Source organism: Aythya ferina (genome assembly GCF_964211825.1).
Source record: "Aythya ferina genome assembly, chromosome: 2".
Lineage (NCBI taxonomy): Eukaryota > Metazoa > Chordata > Aves > Anseriformes > Anatidae > Aythya > Aythya ferina.
In genome coordinates, this window is record NC_140297.1 from 14,763,538 (window position 1) to 14,788,713 (window position 25,176).

The window sequence follows — 25,176 nt, forward strand, 5'->3', positions numbered from 1 at the left end:
TTTTTTTTTTTTTTTTTTTTTAACTTCTTTCTTTCTCCATGTTGCCTTAAAAAATGGTCATTTGCACTTCTGGAAGAGAAAAGCTAAGTGGCATTTTGCAAAGTCAGAGGCTTCTAAAATGTGGCCTGCAGAGCAATTTTACATGGCTCCAGGAAGTTCCTGCACAGCCATAATTAAGCGTGGGAAGTATATTTGGGTTGTATGTCATGACTGCAGATGGTCACATGTTAATTTTTTTTCAGAGCAAAATTGGGTTCAGCATGCTTTTATGAAAATCTGTGGTAAAACCAATAATGTCATCGTCTCGGGTCTGGAACTGGTCTGTAGTCACTTCAGCAGTACCACTCCCAGCTTGGTAAACCTCAGTAAAGAGGCAGCTCTGCTTCCTCTGGCAATGCTCAGCTCCCGAAGCATAACGTAACGCCACGTGGCCCTGCAGTCAGCCCAGACCTGGAGAAACAAGCATGGTGTGGGGTTAATCGGCATTGAAGGACATCGATGGCTTTGCTGGTCTGTGTAGCCAAGTGTCTCTGCACCGCGTTCCCCCATGCACCTCGCAACGTTGCTGCTTCGTGGCTGCCCTGGTGGTGCTGCTGTGGGTGTGTGCTGGGGAGATGAAGGCTCTCGGTACGCCCAGCCTCTCGGTGGGCAGCTGGGGAGAGAAACTATCCCTGCAATACGGGCTATTAAACTAAATGCCTTTGCAGGTCTGCAGAGAGAATGAGCGTAACGGTGAGCAACAGCTACCGAGACTGTTTCAAGTGAAATGATATTTGAGCCAATGCAAGCGGTTCGTTTTTAGTACATTATAGAGGAATGAAATTGTTTACCAGTTTCTGATAAGCTGGAGCATGAATAGACACACGTATCTTGTTAACCAGCCCTGTGCGATGTGCAAGTCAATCTCTCGGTGGTTTTTGATAGGTCCTCTGTTTGTCTCTCTGCTCTTGGGCTTTTTGGCACCAAAATCTCAGAAATGTTTTCTGTGTATGAAAGCTTTCTCCACCAGATAGAAAACTGACGTTAGCTTCTTCAATTCCAATCCATTTTAAGCTCTGATCTTTAAGACCTTCATTAGATGACACAGGGATTTGAGGTCGAGCACTGCCAGACTTTCACGATGATTTCCATCTGAAGGGTCTTGCATAGTGAAGTGTCTTGATGTTTTATTTAAAATTTTAGTTAGGCTCTTGACTCATGGAAAAATAAATAAAAATGAAGGGCTTGCTAGGAGTGCCGCAGTGAAAAAATTATGGAACTGCTTTTTCAAATGAACTGCGTGACATTTATCCGTGAGAAATATCCATTAAGTAGGTGTATAAAGTTACTGCTCCAGTTTGACACAGTAGGCAATATTTCTCTGAGTATTGTACATGTAGATGATTTACCTCTACCTCTGCTTTAAGTTCACCTTTAAAGTAATAAAACATAAGTGGACAAAGTCTTCCCACAATCCTGCTTTCCCATAGCTCTGTGCTGTGCTGTTTAAAAGGCAGCACTGCACTGAAATAAGTATTTTTATTTGTTCTGCCCATGGAGGGTGGGGAGAAATCAGTTCCTGGTGCTGCTGCAGGAGGGTGGCTGGCTGCTCTTGGGCAGAGACCAGCAGTGCAAGTGGCAGGGCTGGGGACCACAAGTGCCCAGTAAGCAGAGGGCAGGGGAAGCAAACTGCTGGAAGCCTGCCTCAGAGGAATGAGAAGTTAAAAAGCCTCAGTGAAACTGCCACCAAGAATGCATACAGGCGTTTGTTTATTGCAGCTTGGTCTGTGTATTTCTTGTGTTAGCTAAAGAGTTTGCCCTGGGTGCCTGGTGGCAGTTCATCTGTGCAGCAGTGCGTGGCTGTGAGCAAACCCAGAAAGCCCAAGCCCACAGAGGATGAGTACCAAAAAAATCTATGTCCTTGGTGAGGCAGGGAGCGAGTAGTCGTGTTCCTGGGGTTGCCAGCTGTGAGTCTAGGGGTGACCTGGATGAAAGCTGCTCCTTTCACCTTGCCCAAGCTTGCTGTGTGGCTCTTGGAAATTGTGCTTGGGAAGCACAGCCAAACACATACCAGTTATTTATTTATTTTTATTAAATGAGATAACCAGTTATTTATTTATTTTTATTAAATGAGATTTAAGGCATGTTGCTGTAGCACTAATATTTATTGGTATGTCTGCATGCCTGCTGATGTACAAACAAGTTTGTTTGCCCTGCATTTTACCAGAATTATTTTGTGGACGTGCATTCTGCGCATGGGATTCCTGTTAAGGACTGCAATGAATATTCAATTACTCCTCAAACCCTTGAGGCAGTACATCAGCTTCACTCACACTAAGCAATCTGTGCCGTGCTATATGTGCCATGTACAGGCTTCAGTTTCGTAATTCTCACAGGGCTAGGATTTTGTTCCATGCATTTACATTTTTCGTTTTCAAAGTCAGAATGTTTTACGAAGGGTCAAAAATATTTTTAGTGAAGTATTTTTAATTTGTTCTCATGTTATTGGTTTGTAATCCCCCACCCCAACCCGCCCCAAGATTCAGCAGATGTTTAAAACATTTTCTGAGTACATGTGCTTTTCAAGGTTTTTCTGAAAATCAAATCATGTTTACCAGGCATTGAGTCCTTGCAAATTGAGGTTGTGTTTTCCTCTACTTTAAACCTCCCATTCTGGCAGATGTCTTGGAGTTCTAGGACAAGAGATTTTCAGTGTTTTCTCTATGAAAGCAGATAAGATAACTGTGGTGCATAGTTAGAATTCACTCGGAGAGATGCAAAGTTTCAGACCTCTGTGGGAGGAAGGTCCGTGGACCACGATTTTTTTGTAGAACTTAGTAAGTTTAGTAAATAATTAAATCCAGTAATGCAGCCGATGCTTTATCAAAAAGTGGTGGCTTTTGTAAGGAAAGCCGTACTTGTCTTTTTTTTTTAACTTGAGGGTGGCATATGTTGCATGTAAAGAAAATGTCACGTTGGCTTGATCTTACTGTGGAAAAGGTTCTTGATCTTAAAATCACAGCTTTAGAAAGATCCTTTTCACTCATGGATAGATGTGCTTAACATCCAAGTTTTGCTTTCATCTTGGCCAGAAAAAATAAATATATTTGTTTCATTTATTTTTTTCCACCTGTATTGCAATATAAATTCTGTTTCCTTACTCAATTTTTTTCCACTTTTTTTCTGTCATTTACTTTAAGACACCTGAAGGATCATTTTTAACAACGAAAAGTAAGGCAATGGCAGTGGTAGGGCTACTTATTAAGGCTCTTCTTGTGTTCTGTGCTTTCAGTCTGTAGTTAGCAAGCTGCAGAATGAGAGGTGCCCAGTGTGTGGGGACCTGGGTGTAACCTTTGAGAAGGTCGGCTGGTGACATGATGCTCCTTCCTCTGCTTCTCACTGCTGACTTCCAGATTCAGAAGCCAGTGAAGCTTGGTTAACTTGATACTTCGTGAAAATTTTAGATTTTTGTGCTGAAAATTTCCATTCTTATCAGCCCATGAACAGAAACAGAGAGAAAGGAAAACAGAAGGCAAGAAGAATTGAAGAACAAAGGAGCATGAATCAGAAAAGCAGAAAGGAGCTAGTGGCAAGGAATGCTTATCTCCCTGAGGACAAATAAAAATACATAACTGTTTCCTTGATGTTACTTTGCCATATAAACAATTACTCTAGGAGCCATGTAGATGATGTATGACTATGAAAGAAAGTGAGTCAGTTTCTTTTACCCTCCCTCTGCCCCTTTCGTGCTCTTTGCAGAACCATCTTGAGAATCTGAGACCTGGTCCGTGCCAAAAACAGAGAGAAAAAAATAAATAAAAGAAACCAAACCCTTAAAAGAAATGAAAAGGAAGGATAATCCCACATGATTACACTTCTGTTATTTCTCAAGTGTTAATCACAAAATGAAAAATGGTATTGTGTGTAATCGTAGATTTGTGTAAGTGCATGATGACATTTTGAATTACCTTTCCTGAAACACAAACTGTGGATGTCTCAGACGCAGCAGACGTTCAGTGAATTGCAAAGCTTTAAAAATGACAGTCCTGGGGTTTTGATGGATTCTCTGTCTCCTGAAGTCTTGAAATTAAAGTCAATATTTTTCTGTATTTCCAACAGAAGTTAAAGACTAAATGCAGACATTATTGCACAGAGTACCTGGGCTTATATAGGTGTTTGACAAGATGATCACAGGGTGTCTTCAGGATTTGAGTTGTGAGGCTTGTTCGGAGACTTGCCGTGGTGCTGCCGTGTGTGTGGTGAACCATTCTTTGCATACTTGGCCTTGTGCTTTTCTCATTTAACATTCTGCCTTATTTATTTTCTTTCTTGTTGTTGTTGTTGTTGTTGTTGTTGTTGCTGCAGTTTCTTCAGCTGCACTCCCTTCCCGTGATTACTCTGTCCTCTCCAGCCAGTTTTTGTGGTTTTCTCATCCTGTTCCCCTTCTCTACCTGTGTAGCTTTAATCCCCTTTCCTCCCGCAAGACAGCCAGTAACCTTCTTTAACTCCCACCCATGCCCCAGCTTGTTTGTAGGTGGAGAGTTAGTAGTTTTGTTGTTGGTGTTGGTGTTTTATTCTTTTAAGGTGAAAAGGGAGAAAATTCACTTCACATTGTTTTTGCTTTTGTGTTTTGCTTCGGTTCCTCCTTCGTGGAGCCCGCGGCTGTGAAGCAGCACCTGGCTCCTTCACCGTGGCGCAGCCTGGTCCCGGCCTCCTGTCAGACTGACTGGAGACGGAGCTGCTGTCCCAAAAACCAGGCTGCCAAACATCCTGCATCGATGTTTTACACGTTCTTGGCCCATCAACAGCAACTGATCTGGCTTGGCTCAGCTAAAAAATGGACATCTTGAGCCCTTTCTTCCCAGAGTATTTCTCCTCCTTACAGTACTCAGTGGCCAACTGCTGGCATAGCTGTAGCAGTGACAGTTCCTGGAATGGTGTTTTGCAAGTGTGGCTCGACTTATCTGGTGGGAAAGCAGCTTATAATATCTCTGGCTGTGCTGAGGGCTTTGTACTCTTCTGTCATGACTACTTATTGTTGAACCATCAATGCATAAGAGCTAGTTTACCTTACAGATAATGTAATTTTTTTTTCAAACAGGAAAATAGGTTAAAAATGTAAAGCGCCACGCAAATGCTAAGTATTGTTACAAAACACAAAAATGATGATGATATAAAATTCTGTGAGAAAAGCCAGGCAGGAATGCCTGTAGACCCAGGTTTTTATTCGTTTGCTTTTACAGAAAAAGACCCAAAATGCTTATGCAATATTAATTCAGGATATACAGCAAATTGGCGTTTGGAAGCATTCAATTTTCTTCATAATTGTTCTCCATTCACTTGGCAGATTATCAGTAATTTCAGGGAATTAGAGATGCTTCTTTCAGAAGTTTCTAGTGAACTCTTTAGAATTGTCAAACAATGACAAACCTGCCACTTAGGCAGCAATTTTCCCTCTCACTGTCCTCGCACTAATGTTATATTGCTGTTTGGAAAGGCTAGACAAGCAAACTGCCGTGTAGTAAATCAGGAGAAATTTTTTTCAGCCTCATGCTGCTGAGTGAATTTTGATCCAAGAGGTTTTTTTTCATGTGTTTTGTTCATGCAAAAGCTTTTATCCTCCCATGTGGGTTTGGGAAGGTTGTTTTTTCTTGGTAGCAAGATTTGCAAAAGTATATTTTGCTAAAGGACTTAATACTACATTTTTGTAGATTAAGCTTTCATTTCTTTAGTAATCTCCAGATGAGTCCCACAGGCTAGTAATTTGAAGTGCATGATGTCCAGGTCTTCTGTTTCCATTTGCTGTAAAATGAAAAGGAGATTGTTTGACGTGGTTGTCAGTGGGAGCAGGGAGTGGGATTCAGAGACCCGGTGGGGTATGTTAGGTCCCCAGCTGCGGGATTTGGAAGCTCTGGGCAGCATCTCTCTGCCTCGCATTAGCGGGACGAGGGGACTGATTTCTCAGTGCTGCCCCTGTGCCAACTACGAGTGGCGGCTGACAACATCTGTGTGTGGGATTAGGTTCAGGTTAGGGTTAGGGTTTTGGCTCCCATTCCTCTCACTTTAACTGCTTCCAGGTCTGCTGTGGTGCTGCTGCTGTGGGGCGCAAAGCTCACAGAAGTGTCTAATTGCTTTTCTTTCCACCAGTATGGAAACCACAGAAATGGCGAGCCTTGATCAGTGCATCTAGTTCAGTAGTTGTTTCTGAGATTGCCTAAGTGTTTCAGAACTTGTGAGGCAGTTTGCTTTTGACAAAGGGTTTTGTTAATCTCAGAAAAATGCAAATATACCTGTTTGCTTTGTCTTAGTCTGCCCTTCATTAGAAGTACCATAGTAATCACACAAAAAGTACGAGGATGCTTAGATTCCAAGAGCTTAGAAATGATAAAAACTGGACCTGCATCTGAGAGCCCTTCCTCCGTGAGCAGCCATGCCAGCTGTTGGCTTTTTCCTGTTGAGACAGAGCCCCTCTCCTAGAAATACTGTTATGGGGAGGCAGGGACAACCCTCCATTATACATGTGATTTCCCATATGTGCTTAGTCCTGGCTCCCTTTTTAATTTTTTTGAAAAAGTCTGCATTTTGTACATGTGTTGCGTGACCAATGGATTTGTTTTCTCTGCTCCTAAATTTGAACTTTGAGTCTAAGACAAAGGGTGTTGGACATACTTTGGAAGTATTTTCAGATGTTTTAAAAATAAACAAATCCAAGTCCATCTGAGACACAAACTCGAACTATGTTATGAATTAATAACTTTTTAAGTAGCTTTACAGATTCCAGAGAAGAAACACAAGGCAATGAACTTAATGAACTTAATTCTCAAAAAAACTATTTAGTTTCAAAAAACATGTGACAAATATTTTTAGTTTAAGTGAATATGCTTCATATTCAGTTAAAGATCCCAACTAAATGCAATGGCTATCTGTATGAATGCAGATTTACTTTTATTCTGTAGTGGACTTAAAAAGAAACACAAAAAAAAACACATCTGCATGAGTGGTTATAGGGTTCTTTGTTTTAAATAGCCTTTTTTATTTGTAGTGTTGAGCAAGTGTCATAGATACTGTTTTAAATGATACATATTTTGACATCTGATATGGACTATTAAATACACTAGCTCTCATATTTGTTAAAATGCCTACCTCTGCCCTCAGAGATTACATAAATATTAAGTAACTAAACAATAATCTATTTCTCTGCTCTCATGTGGTTTACATGAAATTCAATATAGCTACTTTTATTAAACAGTAAAATATATTTTAGTAAGAAGCGCCACGTGTAATGTAAAAATACATTGTTTGGCAAAATATATGTGAACAGTTTCTTACAGTGACTTTCAGATTTTGATCTAAGTGCTCCAAAAAACTTTCCTGCTAGAAGCACACAGACTCCTTGATGCATGCTGCAGAGAAGCTGATGATCTGTGAGCCTGTAGATGTTCTTCTCTCAGTCATCTGTGCATCTTCCCCTGGTGTATGCTGTGAGAGTCCAGGTGCTGTGTACAAACCTCATAAGGATACATGGACTGAAAAATCAATATGCTAGGGAGGTTGTAGCATCAGAAAGCTTTCTAAATTCTAATGTAAGGAAAAAAAAAAAGATACTGAGAATTGTTCCGTAAAATCCATCATTCTCAGGTGAGTTAAAAAAATAACTGCATCAGTACAGGAGATGGCTCTTTTCTCCTGTGGCTTTCTTTTTGTGGTTATGCAAGATAACCATCTTCCTTTAAGGAGTGGAAAATAACTGAATTGCATTTCACAGAGCCTTTGTGGAGAACTTAAAAAGAGAAAAAATAACAGTGAGTTTTACTTTTGGTTGTACCAGCAGCATCTTACAGGTGTGCTGCTACATGCTGGGTAGGGGAATCCTGCCTGGTCACCACGGTGCTCTTGCAGCATTCCTTCACCTACTGACCATGACATCTATGGTGCTCTCCTGCAGAAAGGTATCTCCTCCCTTGCCTCTCTGCATGGGGGCAGTTGGATGGATAGTGAGCCTTCCATGTTCCTGTTTCACTTGTGGATACGTTTTCTTGTAGACTGAGGTTATTCGCTATGATGCTGTGGGGTGCCTGCCATGCACGGAGGTGGGTGCCCAGCTTTGTTGCGAGACAACGGACAGGCATTATGCTGTATTTCTGCAGGGATGCCTTGGAGAGAGAGGTACCTGTAGGAGGAACATGAGGCACTTAACTGGGTGCAGGTGGCAGATGTGTTGTAACAGCATTTTTCTTCTGCTCTGTGGAAAATGCAATGTGTTGGAGTGGCTTTGCAGACTACTTTTGTCCAGCAAGCTACTTGCAGTGTGTTTTCTAGGTATCCTGTCCTGGACTATTGATTTTTCCTTCAATCTCTTGGGATTCCTCTTGTTCGAGCATAGGCCTCCAATTTTTCATACTGGTGGAAGAGGACGAAGTCACATACAGTGACTGTCCTCTCCTTTTCTCATCTCAATGTATCAATGCATTTTGGGTCACGGAACAATAAATACCTCATTAATCACCTTTGAAGAATGAAAAATCCTTAATAGTATAAAATGAGTAATATTTGTAATCATTTTTTTTTAGTAATAGTTGTAAAATAAAATACGCCTGCCTTATGTCCCCTTTCTTTGTGGAAATAATCCCAAACTGTAGTAGCACATTATAGGATGATACAAGGAGCGAGGCTTGTGGTGTGGAGACAGCTTGGAAAAGTTAGCTGCTGGGAGCCTGACAAATTCTGGCATGATGTACATACCATAGTATTTCAGTAAATATCTTCTGTTAGTTCTGGCTAAAGCTGTACCTCCAGTAAGAAAGCCGATCTTCATCTCTGGGCTAGAACCAATCACAAATGGTGACGGAAATTGGCAACGGTAAGCCTGAAAAGTCATTGATCCAAAAATTCACAAACCGTCTTTCATGTAGCGAGATTTCTTTTTGAACTCAGCCGAGCTTCTTCTTATTTGCTTATTCTTAGTTTTGAACTTTTAGGAATAATTTTGACTCTCTTCAGCCTTAGCAACGTGACATAAAAAAAGAAGCGAGAGCTGCGTAATTAGGCATGCAGCGTAACCACGGGCTTCCAGGGCTGTAAAAGGGAGGAGGGGGAAACGTTGCTGAAGTTTCTCCAAGGGATGGTGGGTTTTCTACTTTTCCAGAAGAGACCAATTCAGGCTCCCAGTAGTTGTGAGGGGTTTGGTGAAGTACATACAAATACAGGTAGGGATGTTCAACTTCAAGCAGCAGCTAGGTCTCCTACCACTCATTAAGCTTGGTTTGGAGAAAGAAGGGTATACGGTTTATTAGTATAATCTGCTTCTAGTAGGGCAGAAGAATTAAAGATGTCTGTTGGTCCGTCACCCCTTGGAGAGCAGCAGATGTTCCATTTTATTGTCCCATTGTGGGCATTATCTAAACAATTTAACTAACAACTTCCAGTGTAGTCTGAATTGCCTTACTCTCTATTTGGCTACTGGGAACCCCAGAGGTTTTTGCAGAAAGTGATCTTTAACCTTGAGAGCTAATGAGAAGATTTCAACGCCTTGTAGCGCTGGAGCACCTTATTCCCCACTCAGGTAATTGGAAAGAGCTTGTTCTGATGCCAGTAGGTTTGTGTTGTCCCCTGTTGCCTCTGACCTACTCAGCCCATCCTCTGACCTAGTAGCAGGTCAGGGACAGCATCATCTCTTTGCTGGCTGCCCTCCCATGTTTTGGGCACGGCAGCCCCACTGCTGTGCATCCCCTGCTGATGAGCAGGATTGGTGGCATTTCATCTCGGTTTAAACACGCAAATACTTGATTCGTCTTTAGGGATTCAGTGTGATACTTGTAGCAGAATGATGGAAAATAATGGTCTTACCTTTAGATCTTCACGCCCTGTGCTTTGCCTCTGAGGTGTGTTAGTCCCCATGTGCAGAAGAAGCTTCTGCTAAAAATTATTTGTCTGAGCGTGTGGGGTGACAGGACGTGGTCTTTTCCTAGCTCTTTTGCTCATCTTGGTCACCAGCAGCAGAAATGAGCTTGGTGAAATATTAACTCAGAGGGATTTGATAACACTTTAAATGAGAGCATGTTTCTTGAGTTTCAACATGTTTCTAATAATCGCAGTAAATATTTCTGTCACGGAAACAAGAACAAGTGCCATTAAAATTACAGAAGCTGTTAGTCATTTTTAATAGTTATTCAGGACCGTGTACAACCTATCTTGTTATAGAAGTTAGTTGTATTTTTTTTGGCCATGTGAGAAACTCATGAACGTGCAGTACAATATATTCCTTCCCACACTTTTTTTCTTTATACTCTATGCATGCAGATTTGAAAATGTATGTACAGATCGTTTCTGACAAAAAAAAACAAACAATTTTTAAATTATTGTGGTATTTTTTTTGTTGTTTTTGTTTTTTTGTTTGTTTGTTTGCCATAACTATCATGCTTCAACTAGAAATCTGTCTAAATCATTTCCATAATGAAGCTATGTGGATTTTGGGCAACACAGGTTGAGCTCCACCTCCAGGTGCTGATACCCCAAACCTGTTGCCTTCTGCTGCCTCACAGTGGCCTGTGAGCTGGATGTAAGTGTTCATCCTCATGTCTTAAATAACCTTAACTGTGTTTTTGACAATTTTTACACTTCTCTGGAGTGGAGCAAGGCTGGAGCTGGCTGTGCTCACCCTGGACTATTTATATTTAATTTAATTAATTATTATTATTATTATTTTTACCAATCCAGAAGGGTTTTGACTTTTTACCCTAACCCCTGCAGGAAACTTTCATTCCTTGCCGTGTGTAGTGCTGTTTGCCCTGGACAGTGTTGGTGGGTAGGGTTTCCTCTGCCAGATATATGGGTCAGGGCAGGAACCTCAGCAGTGCTGCTGATGGGCGGTGATGATGCTCCTCAGCCCTCGGGGCCATGCAGACCTTTATGGTTTTACAGCTGACTTTACAGAAAAGTCAGCTAGCTCCATAAATCAGGAGCAAGGATGCTGCATGAGGTTCTGATGGAGAGTAGGGTAGGGGAGAGATTCCTATTCCAGCTTTGTAAGGATTTGTGTAACAAGAAGTCCCCTGCTAATTACACACACACATGCTGAATTGCAATTAAGCATATCTAACTCTGGTACCTGGACACGATCCATATATGAATTTCCACCTCACACAGAAGGTGATGTATGAGGCTGTGTCAGCAACAGATGTTGAAAGTTTGATTCAAGAGCAAGTCAGAAGTGGATATGGACAAGAGAAGCTGACAGGTAGTTTTGAACCCTTAACATCTTGCATGGCAGAGCAGTGGCACTTTCTGCCTACCCCTTTCACTCCTCGCATAAAGGCACAGTGGTGGCCTGGGGACCAGATGGAGGAGGCGATGGCACAGGGGCGACCACAGCAGGGTTTTTTTTGAAACTTACTAATGAAAGAACCATGATGTGTAGTATACACATTATTATCATTATTGGTTCTTCCTAATTAAGTTCTTCAAGTTACGATATAAATCCTGTTGTTGCATCTCTATTTTTTCCTTCTGTCTAGGAAAAAATTGCAAACTTCCTCCTCTAAGTGAGCCTTTCCAAGCCTACCACGAGCAATACACAGTATTCCCATCATTCTATTATGTGATGGGAAATTCTACCACTCAGTTTAAGGGTATTTTTCACAGCTGTGGCAAGAATAATACCTGTCAACCTTCTTGGCTTTATTAACTCAAACTAGCTTGGAGTTTGCTCCCTTCTCTGCACACCCTTGTCTGCACCACAAAATGAGTTTTGAATGAAGATGCAAAACCACAGTACCTTCAACAGAAAATAACTATAACTAAAAATCAATCAGAATCTTATTGTGTAGGGTTGTTCAGTGACGTAAGCAGAAATGCGTCAGCAGAAGTAAAGTTGACTACAGTACTTCTACTCTCACACCAGTGCTTGAAGAAGTAATGAATAGAATGTTATTTGGAAATGATTTGTAACATCTTGGGGGCTGCAAGTGCATTTTCCTTGATCTGCAGCAATGGTGTGAAAATAGGTGAAAAGGTAATCCAGAACGATTTAAAGAAATCCACAGTGAATGTACGCAAAAAACTGAGACTGCAGCTCATTAAAACATACTAAAATGTAATTTTTGACAGAGATGAGTAGAACATTTGTAAGATCTGACATTTTTGTCTTTTCTTTTGGCATGCAAAGACATTTGCATTTTAGAAAAAAGCCCAGAGATAGGAGATGGAAAGAGTGTACATAATTAAATTTTAATTTCAGTTTTAAAGATCTTTCCCTAATTAGCTTTAAAAGTCAGTGTCTAAGTAAATTGAGTTTCAAGGTGCAATCATCTTTTTCCTCCCTGGATCTTAGTATTCAAAAGTAAGAAGAAAGAATAGTAGAGAAAGAAAGAAGACTGTTATTTTACAGGCCTTTCAAGATAAGGATTTAACATTACCTCATTATTAAAATATATGTGGCAGGTTGATGTTTTCTTCTTTTTAAATTTGATGGTCATTGAGCAGGCATGGTAGGGAAAACTGAAAACTTAGGTTCTATTAGAAGAAAATGAAAATGATATTAAGTAGGTAAGGATTTTTGTCTCTTCTGCTGTATGATAAGACTTTTTTGATGGATTGGTTGCTTTCTTTTTAATGTCATCCATTCTTCCAGAGATGATGACATTTCTACATTAGTATGGGTGTTTTCTGAACAGGTTACGACCAGAATAATATTTACAAAAATGAACGCCAACAGAGAATTAAGAGAAGGCAGAGGTGAAGTTATGTATTCTTTAGCACCGAGCAATGGTTATGACCATGGGAAATGCTATAATTGTATGTGACACATGAAAGGAAAGATAGGTTTTTTAGTGAAAGGGAGATAACTCAAAACAGAAGGATCAGCCTGGGGAAATAATAATAATACAAATTGAGAAGAAAATATATATAAATTTTTTAAGATTTTGACCAAATAGTATTCTCTTTGGGAAATGCTGTAAATTCTTTTACAGAATCATATGATAGTTATATAAAAGTGGACCGGATTCTGTAGGAGAGAAAAACATTGCTCTGTGCCATTAAGAGACAGTTGGGGTTGTATATGCTTTTCCTTTGCTGTCATGTCTGAAAATGTTTCTGTAAAGGTCTATAACTGATAATGTGTGGCCACGTAGTGCTACCATTTAGCAGTCCTCTCTGTACTGCGTGCCAGAGTTTACTCTTTAGGAAAGATGGCATAGTAGTACAGGGTGCAGATCTTTATCTTCTGGAACTGCTTTATTATTGTTTTTTCTTTTTTAATTCTAGATGCCTACTGTTGATTTTCACTGCATTGTTAATCTTGAATAGAAGTGCTGATTTAGATTCATTGCTGTTTGGGTTTAATGCAGTTTGTAGCAAAGTTCACAATCAGTTATTTTTTTTGTTCTCTGACTCATTTTCTTCTACGTGAAGAGAAAAAGCACTGAAAACCTTTGTAGCCGTCTAGTTTGCAACAGCCTCGATGTTCTGTGAAAGTTATCATCATCTTGTCTCTAGAGGCTTGCAGGAATGAAAGTTGATCAGATTTAGGGGATTTGAGGTTTTGAAGGTCATAGGAGATGTTTTTCTCTCACTGTGTCTGTCTGAGTGGAGCAATGAGCTGGACTGGACCTACTGAAATTTGAACCACCACTGTAGGAACTGTGCTGGTGTGTGAAACTCAAGGCTAATCTAACTATTTTTAACAGGTATTTCAGTTAAATATTGATGAAGTCTTAGCTTGTACTTTTAAATACTGAAGGCTTAAAGAAGCAGTCCTGCTGTCCTCAGCCCCAGGATGGACCCGAATTCATCCTTCTTCTTGAAAGCCAATGAGGATTTGGGTGGTGGTATGAATCAGATAGGTGACACAAGCAGTAAAACTGTTAAATCTCTTTCTCCGGTCCCCTGACCAGTTTTTTGATGCTGAGGTAGGATCTCCGCATCTGAGGTATGATCTCACTTACGTGTTCGACACAACTCAATGTACCTACAATGTACATACAGGCTCACTTCAAGAAACTTCGTCAAACTTGAGAAACATTCTTGTTGAAACCTACTCCTTCCCACAGAGTTTTTTTTTTGGTTTTACTGAATCATCATTTTTCTAGAGAAAGCTCTTTAGTGTGTGTGGGGAAGAAAAAAAGATAAAATAAAAAGTCATGTTCGTGTCTACTCCTCAGCCTTGGGCCTGATAGCCTGTTTGAGGCAGCCAAAAATCACCTTATGCCCATTTTTCATGTCTTAAAATTCACTGCATGCCAAACTGCAAGCTGTCAGTGATACCAAGGAGCTGAAACATCAGCTGAAATCTTCACAGTGAAAAATTGTCCATGCTACGCATCTTTTTCTAGTCATACCCTCCTAAGCTGCTGTCTGAGAGGAAATTGATATGGGAACATATATATATGCTCCACTCTGAAAGGCCAGCAGCCCTGGTGTGGCATGGTTGCCGTTCAGAACGAGGCAGTCAGCTTTATGGATGAAATCTGCCAGATCCTCTCACGCTTTTGCTCGTGAGCACGTTTGAAAATCAGAAAAGGTGATGACCCTTTTAAAATAAAAATGGAATTGCTGGCAGGAAGGAAAGGTACCACTCAGTGTTCTTAGCATTTAAAGATGGTTATAAAATGTATATTGGCTGTTTTTATAATTTATAGTGAAACTGCTGTTGCTTTTAATAAAATGAGACTTCCAGTCAGAGTTTCATGATTATGAATGTGGGCATTTTGTTACCCAGCTTGGATTTATCCTACAAATAACCATTTTCTAACATAACTGTGGGCATATACATAACTTAATGGGATTCTCTGTCACACATAATTCTTTCTCAACTTCTAGGGGTTGGACTTGTTGCTGAATACTTAAAGTCCTTGAATAAAGCTCAAGAACTGAGCTAGTGATGACTTTCATGATTTTTAATTTAATTTTTTCCTTAATTCTTAGACTTTTAAAACTTCCTGTAATTCATTATTAGATTTACCATTTCAAGTGCTTATTTAAAAGGCACCTTAGCTGCTGAAGCAAATCAATATTTACAGTGCATTAGTGCCACAGAGAATTTGAAGCCTTGTGATTAGAGTTCATTGCTGTTTTATCCAGTCTTCAAAGAAACTCCAGACTTCAAACGCTATCAACCATCATCCTGAAATCAGTGACATTGCATTGGTCCCATGCGTACTTCATCTTGTGGTTTAATTATTAAGTTTCTTTCCTTTGATTTTCCTTTTAATATTTCAAAGTATATCGTCTTCAAATCTATAAATTTAAGGAAACCTGAAGATTGTAACCACCAATATATTGGTAGTAAAATCTGTTCAATATATTCTTTTTTGTTATTGTTCTAATGGATGGTATGGAAACTGAGCTAGAGCAGAGTCTCTCAGAATAGAACTGAAGAGAGGAGTACAGGAGATGGTATTTATCAATTGTGGTTAACACAGCATGAATAAAATGTAATCCCTAGATCAATACCTGGTGAAGTATTGTCCACTGCCAAGGACCATGCCCTAGAGCTTCATGTACTTGTCCCATTCCAGTGATAAAAAAAAAATAAATAAAAATTACCACCCCAAATTTCTAATTTAACTTGGAAATGCATAGATCTAGCACACCCAAATGATCATCTTTTATAATTCATTTTCTTGTGAAGTTTGGCTAGCAATGCAAGTTACATTTCCTTATACATGGAGCCATTTTCATAAGGAGTGACTAGAGTTGATCAAGTTATATCTTTGAACTGACAAAACACCATTTTTTTGTAGACTTGGAGAAATGTTCAATAGATTTCTGAAAGTACCTCAGTAGCTAACCTTAATAAAATGAGATGGGTCATATTAAAGGTGGCACAGCAGCAAATATTTTTTTTAGAGAAACATCTTGCATTGATGTTTTCTCTGGGAAATTAATATTTGGAAATTCTGTTGCATAATTAACTTTCTGTGTTGTGAAAAGTCTCTGACACTTAGCATGGTTCAAACTGTGATGTTTTAGCTACAAAGAAAAAGGCAATGCAGTGATAATTGCTCTCTCCTCTCCAGAAGTGCTGACTTGAGTTCCATTTTCTTCCCTTTATTTCTTTGTTGGCAATTCAGCTTCTCCTCTTACAGAAGTTCACTGAACTGAACTTTTGTTTTGTCAAGTAATTTGAAGAAAGAGTGTAAAAATACAAGAACATTTTGCTATCGCCATGCTTATATATAGATGTATGAGCATAAGGAGCAAGTGAACTCATGTTTGAAAATGATAATTCCCTGTTGCATGTAGGGTGGGTAGCTAAAGCAAACAGGATAATATGCATGCGCTGCTGCTTGGAACAAATATAGATTGGTATTTCTCTTAAGTGGCACCACTCATGCTACAGACCCACTTTCTTGACCAGGCTAATCCAGTAAATAAGAGTGTCCGTTCGGAGCGAAGGCAGCAGCACAGACACTGCTGTTAATGGGTCACTTCATTATGCTTTGCGGTGCTGTTGCCTGTGACCACAGCTGTGGCACCTTTGTTATATAGATCTCCAGTGATTTGCTAGTGTACTTTTATTATGTTTACCATCTAGTGGGAAATGAGGGGCTTTGCTTTCAGCTGCTTCATGAAACTTGAAGTAGTTGAAGACAAGGCAATCAAAGAAAAACCCTCTGTTATGCGTTTTGTGAGTATATACTGAGTAATCACATTCTAACTAGAGTTGACTCAGACCATAAATACTTTTCTGCATAATTAACGTGATCTTTCCTGAAATATTCTTTTAATTATTTCTTGTTCCATTATACTCTCGTATATACATATTTATAAAAGAAAAAAAAAATCTTTGCTGGAAATTGACTCTTGTGAATGTCTTTGTTATGAAAATGGAAAAAAAAAAAAAAAAGAATTTTCAAAGGGAAGAGAAATAGTACAGTGTTAGTGGGAAAAACATTAATTAATTCTCTGTTATTCTCATTTACCAGATTGGACATGAAATAGAATGACTGCTTTGGTGTTTTCTTGTGTACCACTTGTGCATATTTCAGCAGCACAAGTCCTGGTTGTTCCAAAAAGCTCCTTGCACATGTACTTTCTCTGTGTGGCAAGACCTGCTATATTTCTCAGTGTCTTTATAGTGCCGTAGGAAATAAGATTTTGTATTTTAATGTTGTTCTGTGTAGCTTTAACATAATGACATTGTAAAGCTTAAGAGCAGTCAGTTATCCTACTGCTGTCATTGTGTTTTCTGGCTGGTATTGTGACACGTGAACCTTCAGCTTCTTCAGGAACTGCTTGATCATGGCATTAAAAAATAGTCCTGGTATCATTCTCAGATGTTGGCCAGTGTGCCTTCCCCAGTGACTCTGCTTGCTTACGTGCCATAGTTTTCACCTTTTCCTTTTTCACTTTGCATTCAAGGTTCTCAGTGCAGCAGTAAAGAGAAATAAGACTGATAAATCACATCACCTCCATTCTGGTGTTGAGTGGGAGAGTGCTAAGAGGTCGCAAATGCAGGCAATGAAACTTCTGTTTGGGCATGAAGACTGTAGATGTGTGGATATTTGCTGTAGGATAATAAATGAAATTGGAAAAAATAAGTTGTATTTCAAGAGAAACAAACTTTAATGTGCCATCAAAGTTTCCAGACCTGATTTGACCTCCACATATATTAAAAAACCCTATCTCTTCCCAATCAGTCTACCTGCCTGATGCACCATTTATTACTAATGAAATATTTTTCTCCTGTCAATCATGCCAGCTGGCAAGCTAAGGGAATCAAGGTAAATCAACACAGACCTTCCAGACACAGTCAGGGAAAGGAATAATGCAGAACAGAAAACAGTCACTCCCAGAAGTTCTAAGAAAGGCATGGAGAGTGTATTGCCCAAGCAGAAGAGCTTTCCCTGCAGAGGCTGCTGTGCCACCCCTTGCAAGCATGCTCTGGCTGGCAGTGCCCACACTGGGAAGCGTGGCCCTAGTCCACTCCTTGTTTTGGCATCAGGCTCTTTGGAACTTTGGCTACTTGCCCTTTAAAACAGCTTTAAGTCGCCTTAGTTGGTTGCTCAAGCTTATTCTCTTTTTTTGTTTTAAATTTACACAACAACCAACAGATGGTAGCGATACCATGTTTGTACTTATAAAGCCAAAGAGCTGTACAAGGTTAAAAGAATTATATTTGGCCCTTGTTTTCTTCTCATGTGGTCAAGCAGCAAGGCTGTGGTTTTAAAGGAAACAGACCTTGTCCTTGAGGAACTATGCTGAGGTCAATAACCGGTTACCCTGTGAAACCACATTTGGTCAAAACCACCCATCCAGGGCTTGAAAAAATGTTTTTTCCTATGTGAAAAACATTTTAAATCTAGTCAGAGTTTATTTACTGTCTCTTTTGTTTTTCAGATATGCCTCTTCATGTACGGCGGAGTAGTGACCCTGCACTGATTGGCCTCTCAACATCTGTAAGTGATACAAATTTTTCTTCAGAAGAACCTTCACGGAAAAACCCTACAAGGTGGTCCACAACAGCAGGCTTCCTCAAGCAGAACACCCCTGGCGTACCCACTACTCATGAAAGAAAGGTATATTTCTTTTCACCTCTTCAGTCAATAAATGAGAAATGTGCATGCATCTTCACTTCTTTTGTCCTTCTCTTGTCTACTCCAGGCTTAAACCTTTGTTTACCTTGTCCAACAAACCACATTATCAACAGAGCGCTGTGCCAGTCCCATGTGTACCTACTTCTTAGCAAGTCCTCAGTGGCACCCACAGCAGGTGTTACAAATGTTTGATTTTGCCATTAAGTGCCATTGAAGCTCTGATTACTCATTACTCTGTTAAGCAGGGCCTAAATACCGTCACATATTTTCTTTGAATGCAAATAGGCAGTTTATATAATGACTTCTATCTCCGCAGAAGTCCTAATGTCAGTGAATAATCTGCATGCCTACAGCCATTCTGGCTCTGTCTTTCTGACATAGCAATGCTAGTTTTCATTTTCTGAGGCACTAGTCAAGTAATACAAAGCAAAAATTGCAAATGCTGTATTATTTGCTTTCATTTTTTCTTTCATTTTTTTCAATATGATTTCAGTATCTCTACCTGAATTGCTTTACTAGCTGGAGAAGTCAGTAGGAAGCACTCTCCTCAATGCATTATTGGAAAAAAAAAAAAAAAAAAAAAAAAAAAAAAAAAAAAAAAAAAGAAGCTGTAAGAAACATTCCCTTTTGTGGAGCTCCCTACATTGCCCAACATTGTGATGGTAACATAAAAACAAACTGAAAAGGATTTTTTTTTTCCAACAGAAAGTTGCCCTATAGCAAGTTGCACTTTCAGTTGCCATTCTGACTGCACAGCATAAGATCCTGTCAGAAAACAGGCAGCTTATTACAGGGTTTTTATTTTCCTTTATTGTTATTAATTCTGTGTAGTATAAACACAAGCTAAGAAGATGCAGCTAGAACTCCCAAATCCCAAAGAAAGAAATCTTTACATGCTGCTAATGAAGTCACCTATCTCCCATGGGATTTTAGTTACTTCAAAAATATCAATAAAGACACAGGACTCATAGGCATTAAGGTCTGCATTCTTACAGAGTTTTCAGTTTAATCTGGTACCTTTGGGTCTCTGCTTGATCAGGATTTCAGGTAGGTGAAGGTATATATTCTGTCACTTGTGCTGGTGCAGTATAGAAGTGTGTGTTGTTTTGAAAAGTATTTTACAGTATTCTGATTTGGAGAAGAAAAGTGATAATCTAATCCCTTTGAAGTGTTAACATCTTGATTTAATTTTTCTGCAATCATAATGAGGCTGTACTTCATTACTCCACAAGCATGAATGTAGAAGGCCATACATAAATAGCATAGTCAGATTTCTTTAGAGTGTGTGAAGTTAGCAGAAATTGGAGAGAATTAAACAGCAGTTGATCTTTCACACTAGTCTTCTTGCATCATTAGTTGTTCATCATGTATTTGCACTTGATTTTCATAAAAATATTTGCTGTCTACTGGAGCACGGTGACTGAAATGGAAAGGAATTCATATGATCTCATGTAGTGATGGGAAGGTAGGCACAAGAGAACATTAAATCAAGAAGATGGTTTAGAGCTAATGTAGGTTAGCTAGTGCTACAGATATTGTTAATTTCCTTTACTCATTTTTAATTTTATTTTATACACTGTATACATTAATCCTTCAAATAGAGCAGATCACTGAGTAGACTATTTTTAATAGATAAGATGCAGTAAACAACTGCAATTGAATAATAATTGCTTGTGCAACATATGTTGTGAATTAATACTGAGTTAATTTGTGCTAGATTGTTTATTTCTGTTGTCAGCATCTTGATTCTGTCATGTGAGTCAAGATTTCATAGTGAATCCTATTGCTCATAGGAATTGATATTAATAATTCTCCTTTCTTGCTCAAATATAAGCAACAATTTAATTTGTGTTATCATTCTAAAAGGTGCTTTTTTGAAGTTCTCTATCACTTACCAAAGTACTGACACTGAATTTTTGTGAATGTGTTCATGTTATTTGAACTGCAGCAACTCCTCACTGTTATTGTTTTCTTCAGCTACTCAGATAACAAGAAGAGATGGCTGTGCTTTGTTCCAGACTATTTCATTGATTATAGATGACACAGACATTTCAAGCAAAGCAATGAGAACAATCTTAATTTTCTGCTCTGTGCATTGGACTTAAGCACCCATATATCTTTTGTGGGCGGTTGGCACTACGTAATGTTTTCACTGCAGTTCCCTCTCTTGACAGCACAAGAACATATGTTCTTGGGCTGAAATTTGCAGCACAGTTGTAGATTAGCAACTTTACCCCAGCAATATCTGTATGTCTCTTGCAGAAACAAGAAAAGGGTTTCTGGGAGAGTTGCCAAAAGCTTCATCCACCTACTGACTCTAAGAAGTGACATTACTTTCAGCCCGTCACCTCCAAAGAGAAATAATTGACAGGTAGAAACCCTGTCCAATTTTTAGAGGAATTAGCAAAGGGAGGCTGCGTGTATCTGGCAGAAGGGATTTATTTCTCAGGGGCGAGTGAGAGAAGACTCCTTATTGGTGTTTATTTCATTTTGGGTAAGAACAATTTGGAATGGCAGGAAAATGGGCAGATGCTCAAGATTAGATGAAATGAAAGGGGTGGGATTGCTGCCATGCACTGAAGGCTGTGAAGAGCCAGGACATATGCCAGTAGTTCTGGGCAAATAAAAAGGGAAAAGGGCACCTGGAAAGAGGAAAAATGTGGGAGGTTTGAAGGATACCATTGAAAAATTTGTAGTCCCTTTAGGTATTAGGGTGGAACTGAGCTCTCATTTGTTTTTCATATCACTTCACTGTAAAGAAACCTTTATTGTCATGATGTCCCACTACGCTGTGTTTCCTTAGATCTGGAATCTCAACCTTTTCTGTTTTCTGTTGCTCACCTGTAATTTGGTCTTGTAAGAGCAACTTGAAACCAGATGTTGATGTTCTCTGTCCCAAAGTACTTATGTATTTGAAGAATTATCATTATTATTGATTATTTAAAAGTTACTGTACTGTTGGTCACTGTGCTCAGCTAGGTAGTTCCTGAGCTCTTCCTTCTGTGTTCTTGTCCTGAGCGGTCTCAACAGAACGATTAGGGCTCCTTGTCTGTGCAAGATATTCACAAAATTGGCTCGTAATTATCAACCACTTTCTTGGGTAAATTCACTTCTCAAGATTCTTTTAAAACTAAACACTAAAATCACTCTCAAATACATTTTTGTGTGTGAGACATATCCATATTCCATAATGATTCAAGGCTTGACTTAATCACGTCTCTTTCTTCCTTGAGCCATTCTAATGAAACAAGAAATCTCTTAGTAAAAATATCTTCACAGAGGCCTGCAGTAATACCTGATTTGCAAGCTGTAATTTTGTTTGAATTGTATTGAACTGTACAGTTGAACAGATTGTATGCAGCTGAAGTGTACCACGTGTGATTCCTACCATCACAGTAAAATGTTTTTTGATATTGCTGTTTTCTGAATAACCATTAATTTGGATCACAGTCTTAATAATGCAGTACCAAAGACTATTGGCTTAACGAGCTGCACGTAAAATGTGTGAGCTGCACTAACGAAAATTGGGTTTCCTTTCCCTTAGATGTTTGTGTTAGTGTACAAGAAAGACATATAAATGCAGCAGCCAGATAAATTGCGTATGAATACAAATCAGTTATCTGCTTGGATCCTGCTTCTCTGAAATAGGCAAGGCTTATCTAGTTAACCTGCCTTGCTTAGTACAGGGGTATATCATGGCTACCTGGCTTATGAAAATTTTCACTCTGTGACTTTTCAGAGTTTGATTCATATATTGTTGCATCAGAGATAACAGCACTCGTATAGCATAAAGAGGTGAAAATGTGCACTATGAAAGAGAACTCAAGAGAGAGCAATGAGAAAGAAAAATGATTGTGCCTGGGCTTCTGTGCCTCTCTCGCTCCTGGATTCACCCACCTGGAGCAAAGCAAATGGCACGCAACATGCTCTGCAGGGTGGATCATCATCAGCAAACACATAGCTGAGTATACTCAGCACATCATTTTTTTTCCCTTTTTGCCTTTGCCATTTAGTCAGCAGCCTTTTTTTTTTTTTTTTTTTTTTTTTTTTTGAATACACTTCCCATGAACGTATGATGAGTTTGAGAACAGCCATGCCTTGTAGGAATTACTGTTTTAGGATGTGCTTTCTTCCTGCTTGGAAGCCTTATCTTTTGGGGTTCTGTAAACTGCAGAGGAAGAATCTGTTGCCATATGAGAATGATCTAAATCTCATACAGTGTCAAATCCCTTACCTGTAAAACGTTGTGTCTCTCACCATCTCCTCTTGTAGGTATTTTTACTGTTCCTATTGGATTGAGACAGATAATATTCACATTGTTGGATTGCATTTTTTCATTTATGTGAAAGAGGCAATGCTTTCTAATTCTCTTTGTAAGCAGGGTATAAACATTTCTGTATTAAAGTATGTCTAGATAGGAGAAAAGCATGCATGGATTATAGGAGATGTATATACCATACAAAAATGGCACGTCCGATGGTGTGCCATCAGATTCAAAATGAAAACTAGTTTCACTTAGCTTTGAGTCTTTTTAAAGCTGTCTTAGTGAAGTTTGCTCTATCACTGCCACCAAAGACATGGTATTTCAATAGATTTGAACTGTAACTCAGAGGATTGAACTGTGACTCAGAGCTCTATATTAAAAGAGCATGCATTAGTTTCATTTTATAGCCAGGGAGTCTGAATCACAGAGCGGGCATCATTCTGGGAACAAGCTCATTTCTTTTTGGTCGGGTTTTGTCATTTCAGTTGTGATTGCATATAGTGTAAGAGGAAAGGAAAACGAGAGCCATTTACAAATGCTGATATTAAGTATTTTAATGCAAAAAAAAAAATGTTGCTATGGGAGAGAGATGGATGGGTATTTAAACAACAAAAGTTATATGCACCAGTTTTCTTTCTTTGTGATAGAAAATCATTGCTGGCAGCTTGTCACATGATGATGAAATAGTTTAGAGGAAACGTACGCAGACTGTGCAATATAAAATAAACATAGTTATGTGTTATTTTTGTCCTGGGTAATGTGTAAAATTCCCAACTTTCATAGAACCACAGAATAGCTGAGGTTGGAAGGTACCTCTGGAGATCTTCTTGTCCAACCACTCTGCTCAAAGGAGCATCAACCAGAGCAGCTTGCTCAGGTTTGTGTCCAGTTGGGTTTTGAGTATACTTGTCTCCAAGGTTGCAGCCTGCACCGCTTCTCTGGGCAAGCTTTTCCAGCGTTCAATCACTCCTGCATAATGACTTGTACTTCAGTACGTGCCTGTTGCCTCTTGTTACCACTGAGAAGAGTCTGGCTTTCCATACAGAGCAGCTAGTGATATTTTAGTACAATAAAAATTAAAATCTCTATGGAAAAACTCAGCATTCCAAAATGTGAAAACAAACACAGTATTTCTCACCATCAGCAGCATGTTGAAAATGGGAGATAAAAAATGAAGAATCTTTGCCTGGTGCACAGAGAGATAACAGACAGCGTGTATCACTTGATGCTGTGCTCTGCTCTTTGCCGAGTACTGTGTACACAGGCGGGATTCAGCTATTTGGATCCAAAAGTCAGTCATGACCAGACTTGTTAAGAAGCAGGGGAAAAGCCAACAATAAAAGCAGCCAATCCAAAGTAAGTTACAATTTTCTCCATCTCTTGTTCTTTTACCTTTTTTCACTGGGAGATTGCCACTTGTGGAAACCCATCTATCAAATTTCCCCTCTGTCCCCCAAACGAGATGGATTATTGGCATAGGGTGCTAAAGAGGTCTGAGAACTGGTGTTTTTTTTGCACATCCAGTCTGAAGTTGAGCAAGTATGTTGATTGCTCTCTATCTCTGCTCTTCATCAGTGAGGCAGGAAGAATGTCTTTCTCTCAGAGTGCTGTGCTGCCCCATCCCTCTGTCTGTGTGACAGGTGAGCAATGTCTGGCCTGTAGGTGAGAGGACAAGGTGCTGCATCATGAGCTGGGACTGCCAAGGAGGGTCTGGGTGAGCAAGTGCCTTCTGGTGATGGAGGCATAGTGGAACATGCAGGGGATGTTTGTCTTTACACTTCAGTGGTGCTGGAGTACAGCATCTCTTGGAGAGGTGGTGAAAGGCACGGACCTTGCAAGTACATGGTACGGTGAAATTTAAGTTGTAATGAATGGCTGACTTTTCCTCCGCCATTCAGCGAAGTGTACATGTACTTGTAAATCCCATGTTTAAATGTTCACCTCTTTTTTTTTTTTTTTTTTTAATTTTGTTACTATCTTTCTCTCTGGGTTTGAGACCAAAAATACACAGGCATGAAAGAGTAACTTGATAAAAAATTGAATAATTAAAGGAAAGAAAAAAAAAAAAAAAAAGAAAATGAGGCTGGATGTTCAGGTGTAGTGATTTTGTTAAGATTAGAAAAACTCATAGGTTTTCATTGGCAGTGGTTGGATCTGGATTTTGACCTGTTGTCATCTATTTGATCATAACCCAGAGCAGTGTATTTACACTGCATTTGCAGTACACACTTGTGTTTCAAGAGTGTCTGCAGATGCATATTCATATATTTGTCCGTCTGCCTTGTTTCCATGTTACCAAGGCTGTGCATTGGTGCAGCACAGGCCTGGATTTTGGCTGGACGAGCAGGCAGGCAGTCGCACGTGCAGTACGAGCCACGCAGCAGTCTGGGCTTTCCT

The 25,176-nt window shown here is 39.5% G+C and overlaps 1 protein-coding gene across 11 annotated transcripts in view; it reads left to right on the forward strand.

The window, feature by feature from the left end:
* The window catches only part of PARD3 (par-3 family cell polarity regulator), a 445,907-nt gene that overhangs the window by 157,306 nt on the left and 263,425 nt on the right, over positions 1 to 25,176 (forward strand). For all 11 annotated transcript variants that reach the window (XM_084507958.1, XM_084507950.1, XM_084507957.1 and 8 more), the window contains exon 4: positions 18,319 to 18,497. In XM_084507958.1, the coding sequence (XP_084364084.1) occupies positions 18,319 to 18,497 (179 nt within the window). The remainder of the gene's footprint in view (positions 1 to 18,318; positions 18,498 to 25,176) is intronic.